The sequence below is a fragment of the Perca flavescens genome, chromosome 2 (assembly GCF_004354835.1).
Source record: "Perca flavescens isolate YP-PL-M2 chromosome 2, PFLA_1.0, whole genome shotgun sequence".
NCBI classification, from domain to species: Eukaryota; Metazoa; Chordata; class Actinopteri; order Perciformes; family Percidae; genus Perca; species Perca flavescens.
The window spans coordinates 38,090,182-38,097,167 of NC_041332.1; the positions used below are offsets into that span (position 1 = coordinate 38,090,182).

A 6,986-nucleotide genomic window follows, 5' to 3' on the forward strand; every position below is an offset into this window, starting at 1 on the left:
TTTCATCTATTCATCTGAGTTCATTACTGTTTGTAGAAGAATTTTTCTTTCTTAACATGAAAATAAAACTTGGATAACAACTTTTTAAGAAGCTGTCAATCTCACACACTCCTCTCCACTACAATGTTGGTGTGTTGTGTGTCTTGTGTGTAATGCTGTTACACAACATACACACAGTTAAGTGACACATTACACCCTGGTCCAGGTCTCTGCATGTTAACTTCATGTCCAAACTAAAAGCTGCTAACGACAAAGCAAACATGTGAAAATACTGGTTTGGTCCATTAAGTAAGGTAAACGTCTGCATAGTGAGGTTTCCTGTGGGCTTCCTAAAAATAATACGCAATACATTTGGAATGAAAAAAGTTCTGCTTCTACAAGCAATAGGTTCCCCATATCCCTAGCAGCCCATTCTCATCAACAACCAAACAATTTAAATGGTTGACAGCCTTAAATACCTTGGACTCACACTAGACAACAGACTCACTTTCCACCAGCACAAAAAGGACATTTAAAAAAAGTAGCCATTAAGCCATCTGTAAACTCAAAGGACTCTATGTTCCCCCATCTCCTCATACTTTGTAGTATTGTCCAGTCGGGGTCAGCCCTATGTTCCCACAGCCCTTTGTTCCCACATTTCTAAGAATTTTTTTCCACTGAAAATTTGGCCCTATGTTCCCACAGCCCCATGTCCCCACATTTCTAAGATTTTTTGTGTTAGGTTTAGGGTTACATTCCATCTGTAGTCCATTGCTATAGGTTGGGTGTATTGGCTACCAAACTGGGAGAAAGAGGGATACAATCTGATACAAATTCATGAAAAAGGAAATGTGGGAACATACGGCCTAATTTTGGAAAAGAAATCTTAGAAATGTGGGAACTATGGGAACAAAGGGTCTAATTTTGAAAAAAATCTTAGAAATGTGGGAACATAGAGCCGTGGGAACATAGGGACACTCCCGTCCAGTCCATCCTGCTCTACTGTTCAACCTGTTTATTCAGCATGCTTTCTCTCACAAACCGGGCCAAACACATATGTGTAACCACATTGCTGCCAAATGAATCGGTCCCCCCACTCCCATACTCAATTTTAAGGCCATCACATGCATCGCAACAACAATAGCACCAGACAGCACACTCAACCTCCATGTCACCCTTCTGCCCTCTGGACCATGAGGGGCAAGAGAGCTCACTATGGCTAAAGCCTGGTGCCTGCACCCATAGCAGCCCAAAACCAGAGACCCAGATCAACCACTGCCACTTTGCCTGTTACCTGTCTGTGTTATTCCTCTGCATGTCATTCTGTTATGTTTGTACTTTTGTTTCTCTGTAAACATGCTTTCCAGAACGCATAGTGTTGTGACAAAGAATTTCCCCTTGGGGACAATAAATACTAAAGTCGTCTTTTTATATACAATTAATACACATTACTATTTATACTTTGCAGAATATCAGATTCAGGAACATCCCTACACTTCCACCCCCCTTCCTTTACAGCCTCCCTTCCCTCCTCCTCCTTCCTTTACACCCTTCCTTCCCTTGTCCTTATCTTACATCCTTCCTCCATTCTTCACCAGGGATCTGGAGATGTCCCCCTCCAGGTTGCTGGGATCTCACAGGACCTGAAGTGGCAGACTAACACAGGCTCCACTGATGCAAACATAAAGCCCAGCAGAGGATGTTCTTTCAAGTTCAACCTGTCTGTCATGTACTGTATCACAGTCTGGGTTGGACTAGTCTCGCTTTGCCAGACCTTCCTCCACAACGCTGCGGAGGAAGGTCTGGCTAGTCCACACAGCATCCCTGGATGGGAGAAAAACGTGCTCTGGTTCATTGACATTTCTTTAAACCAATCACAATCGGCTTGGCCTAAGCGCTAAGCGTGGCACAACAAGGTGCCTCTGCCAAATAGCCTAAGGAAGGAACTTGTTTTGGTGTACGTTCAAAAGTTGTTTTAGTCGTTCTACAGAAAACTCAAATTGGACAGATAGTCTAGCTAGCTGTCTGGATTTACCCTGCAGAGATCTGAGGAGCAGTTAACCATAGTCCTCGGAAATCCACCAGTTTAAAATGCCAACACAAAGGAAGCCCAAGGCAACGGATATCCGGCCTAAATGAGTGAAATCAGGCGGAATATCCGTCGGCAACAGAGTAATCCCGGAAGTGGAACGTCAAGGATATATAATAGGGTTGGAACGGCCATTCAACAGGATAAGAACAGGACTGTATACCATGTGACTCAGGGAGAACGAGCAGTAACAATCAGTGCAGACCCCTCACATCCTAGGCATAAATGGCTTCAGACTCCCCCCCTCTTGTATGCCATCCATATGCCATCCCACTCGTTAACAGTTAAAGGTACTGTTTCTCTGCAATCAGTTTTATGTCCTTTACTGCACACATTCCAGAACGTATGTTTGTCCAGCAGTAGTTGAACCCTCTGGAGACCAGAGCCCCGCTGGCGGGAGCTCAGCAGGATCACAATAATGATGTCATGTTTTTAGATTAATACATTCACAAGTTTTCATCATACAAGCATGGCGAAAATATTGACAGAATCCTTATAGTTTACACTTTCCAAGGTGCCCACTGCCAAGTTATATGTCTTTTTTATTAGGTGAATTAGATAAGACATACAACTTTTCAAATTACTCACTCACATCAGGTAACATTCCAAAGGGAGAGTGAAAACTCAGCCCCCGCGTATTTGCGTCTCTATTCACATACCAATTAGTTTCAGTATGGAGTGAGGATCCAATCACACTGGACTACGCCCAGGTAAACCAGTGAAAATGCCATGCAGCTTTAAGCATATTTCATTTGGATACAAGCGTATTTTGGAAGATAGGCGGGGTTCTGAACGCCGATGTCCGCTCCACACACACAGCAGAGCAGAGAGGTATAGTGTGTTCAACACGCGGCAGATGTACCTAACTGGGAACGGTACAGAGAGGATTATCAACGGCCCAGTGTGCAGATGAACTAATGCTATGCTCATTACTGAAAGTACTATAAAACCTTCATGAGTAAAAGCCAATACTTATCAATGCTTACTTACCTGTTCAACAGGCATAAACACGTAGAAAGCGATATTCCAATCCGCTTCTCTCATCGCCGCCCTGTTACACAACCACAGCATGCTGCTCTGCAATACAGCAAATCTTTTAAACAAAAGCTGTCGGTTTGTAGTCTAACTTTTTGTTAGTTTGACATGAATCTAGAAATTTGTACAAATTCTTGTAAACGCAGCTGCTGCCTGCCGTAAACAAAGCATCCTCTCCGCTGGAGCGATAAATCCACATGGCTGCTTAATATGCACGTGAATGACGTCATCGTCATGTTTGCATTCTTCAGTCTTTATAAACTTCACTCAGAACTTTAATATCAGGAATTATATTAATTATTTTATAGAAAATGGTTCAAAGAAACATGTGAAACAATCATGGTACTTTGAAAATACTGCTTAGATTTGTTGAAACTGACAGTATCAATATCAGAGCAAGCTAAAATCATCTGTTTGTCTGAAAACACCTTCCAGTCCAGAGGGTTAAAGGGAAAAATGTCTTGTTCAGTGTTCTGCCAACCAAGCTAGCTAGCTACTGCTAGCGTTAGCTGGTAACTAAACTAAAGTTTGCAGATTTTCTGTTCTGCCGTATGTGCAGATGAATATCTCCAGTACCTAGAGGTCTGTGTTAACCGGCTGGTGAATCTCCTTCAGAAGGGTTGAAAATCAGCAACTTTCCCTCTTAAGCGTTTAGCCATAGACAGTATATAAGAATGGACCAACAGATCCCGTTGCTCTGGACGGAGATCAGTGAAGGCTATTAGAAGCACTTTTCCGGTGAGCGCTGAGCGTTACTGCGCAGCCTCCAACTGACAGAGACAACGTAAATGTGACGTGAACAATGTGTCTGAAAGTGGTAAGTCTTCTGGTAGCTGTGCCAAGAGAAATCTCAATCATTCACAATCTTACAGATACGGAGAGTGTAGGTATATGTAAGGAGATAAAATAGGCACAGGCTAATTATTGCTAACTAAAATGCTAGTTAACATTAGTAATTAAACCTAAACAGCTCATGTAAGAGCATAATACAATTCAATAGTGGTGTAAGGTTTCTCTCCATAAATGGGGCTAGCAAACAGTGAGGGAGATGTAAATCCTGAGAAGAGCTCTGATGAGGAAACCTCAGTAACCCCTGTGAGTGAACCGTAGGATCTTTAAGGGTTAAGGCTGTTCCTACACTGGAGCAATATTAAGAATATAATAATATAAACTCAGGTTTTTGTTTACATCATTAGTACATTAACAACAAACAATGTTGACCTTAAATAACTGTCCACCTTTTCCACACAGATTTGGAAGGTTTTCCTTCCAGGCAGCGACTGATTTGCTTTTTGAGTCGTCCAATCATGACTCACAGTTTAGGCTGTTGCCGTTGCATAGCATACTGACAAGATTAAATTATAATGTTTTAATTTTAACAGCTAACAATCAACCTTATATATACCGTCATCTGAGTGATCACGCCTCAAGTCAAGCCTTGAGTAATTAACTTACAAGTCCAAATCAAGTCTCAAGTCATTTTTTTTTCGCACGTCAGCAAAACGCTGACTCGAGTCGACTCGAGTTCAAATCACCAAGTCTCAAGTACACATCTCTGATCTTGTTATGATTTCAAATCTGCATTTGAAAATGAATTTAAACACAATGCACATTGACAAAAATGTAAGCAACGATGAAGTTGATTTTGATATGAAAATATATCAGTCATCACGGCACATATTAAGGTCTTCTGCTTTTTCCCAGATCCATAAGCACAGGCTTTGCAAAATACAGACCGTCCTCACCCAGAAAACGGCCATATATGTCGATTGTCCAAGCCCTTAATAATTACCTCTTGTGGCTGTTGAAATTATTGCGGGAGCAAACGAGAAAGTGGGGTGACAAAGTATAAGAGGGCCAAACACTGCATAAGGACACAGGTTATGGTCAAAAAACACAGGTTGGATGGTCAAAAAACACAGGACTTTCACTCAAGATATTGGAGTTTGTGTCGTGTGAAACCAAAAATCAACTGTCACCCTTTTAAATTGACTTGTTTTTTAATTTTGTTACGGACGTCTGTGACGTAGTTACGTCCATTTATCATGTTAAGCCAATCCCTGATGTTTTCCTAACCCTAATCAATATTTTTTGTGAGCTAGTTATGTTTCAATGTTGTCTATGTGTTTAAAACTGCAACCATTACGTTAAAAGCAACGGACAGATGATTAAAAAGGTTGCAGCAGTCATATATTTTTGAAGTCATTGGCAGTAGACTAGTGTGTTGTTTAGATATGAGGACATGTTGGAAAAAAGACTAAATGAAATACAGTGGGAAAAACATCAATACTCATAGAAAAAAATTGGTGTGATAAAGTATGCACAGACAGTTACAAAATGTGAAGGATGATGAAGAGAAAGCTCCAGGCAGTGGCATACCTAAACCAGAAGTATTGTACCATTTCCTACTAGTATGCTACAATACATTGATTGCTTGTATATTAAGTGAAAAAGTATACTATGACCAAGTACTGTAATGCATAGAGTACATATGGGTACTAACAGTATGTAGCAAGGAATTTGGACACCGCTTTGTATTACATTTGCATCTAGATGCAAATCTTATTTTACATACATAGGTCATGGTAGGAACTTGGCAACAGAAAGACAGAAGGAAACAGCAAGAAGTTGTTTTCATTAGAAGCATGCAAATATTTTTGGGGGAAACACTGCTGTAAATATTGCACAGCAACTGCACGGGAAGGCTTGATGTTAACAAGCTAACTGAACATCCTTCCAGGAAGCACTGGACAAACTCAGCTTGTAGAACACAGAGTCTTTGAATGGGAAAGTTGACCCGTCATTCATTTAACTCTTAGAGTACCTCATATATTGTATGTTTTTAGTCCATTCAGGAGGAATCAGGTGCTTTACACGAACGCTAACTATTTTTAAAGCATGCTGGAGAAATGTTTTTTGCATTTATTAACAATAAAAATAAATGTACAGAAAAGTAAAATTCATCACAATAAACATTCTGTCTACCTTCATTGTTGTAAATGTTAAAGGTACCCTGCCAAACAAAACCGTTTTGACTTGTATTTCTTGAAATATGTTCAATTCAATTCAATTCAATTTTATTTATAGTATCAATTCATAACAAGAATTATCTCAAGACACTTTACAGATAGAGTAGGTCTAGACCACACTCTATAATTTACAAAGACCCAACAATTCCAGTAATTCCCCCAAGAGCAAGCATTCAGTGCGACATTGGCGGTGTCTGACGGTGCCAGTTGGGGGTGTGATGAACAGTGGCAATAATAGTCACAATAAATAATGGATCCGATAATGGATCAGTGACTAGAAATAGTAGTTGCATTAGTTAATGGCATAGCAGGGCACTGCAGGGTGTCACGGGATGTAGCAGAGCACTACAGGGCATAGTAGGACGCAGCAGGATGTAATGTTAGGTCCATATGTGTTTGTGTTATGTGGTGAATGTGAACATGAACTGCTACCTCCTCTGTCAGCTTTAGCCACTGAAAAGAAATAAGCGGAGAAATCAGGCCAATTCCAAAAGCTGGTCAGTCTGACGTGGTGTTGCCTGAGCTCATTTCTATTCATGAGCTCGTCCAGTTGCGCTGGGTAAAGGATAGCCAGACTCTCATTGGCTAGCTGTTAGCCAATCAGAGTCAAGCAGCTTAGCTGGTTGAATATTAATGAGAACTGGCAGGAATCGAGCTGAGTCTTCCTGTAGGCTTTCTATACCACGCTAGAATGGCTTGAAACAAGGTAACCAAGGCATTTTATCCATGGTAGAACTTCAGACATTACCACAAAGTAATGGAATACGTGTGTCAGGGCACCTTTAATATTGTATGATGACTGACATACAGATGACTGCCTGGTTGGTAGCAGGCCACCAGGAAGTGTGCGGGGC

General features: G+C 41.0%; 1 protein-coding gene across 1 annotated transcript in view; it reads right to left on the reverse strand.

The window, feature by feature from the left end:
* Window positions 1-3,090, reverse strand: part of hpgd (15-hydroxyprostaglandin dehydrogenase) — a 34,516-nt gene extending 31,426 nt beyond the window's left edge. Inside the window, exon 1 of the mRNA XM_028588329.1 lies at window positions 3,059-3,090. Within this exon, the coding sequence (XP_028444130.1) occupies window positions 3,059-3,073 (15 nt within the window). The 5' untranslated portion in view covers window positions 3,074-3,090. The remainder of the gene's footprint in view (window positions 1-3,058) is intronic.
* Window positions 3,091-6,986: the final 3,896 nt, after the last annotated feature.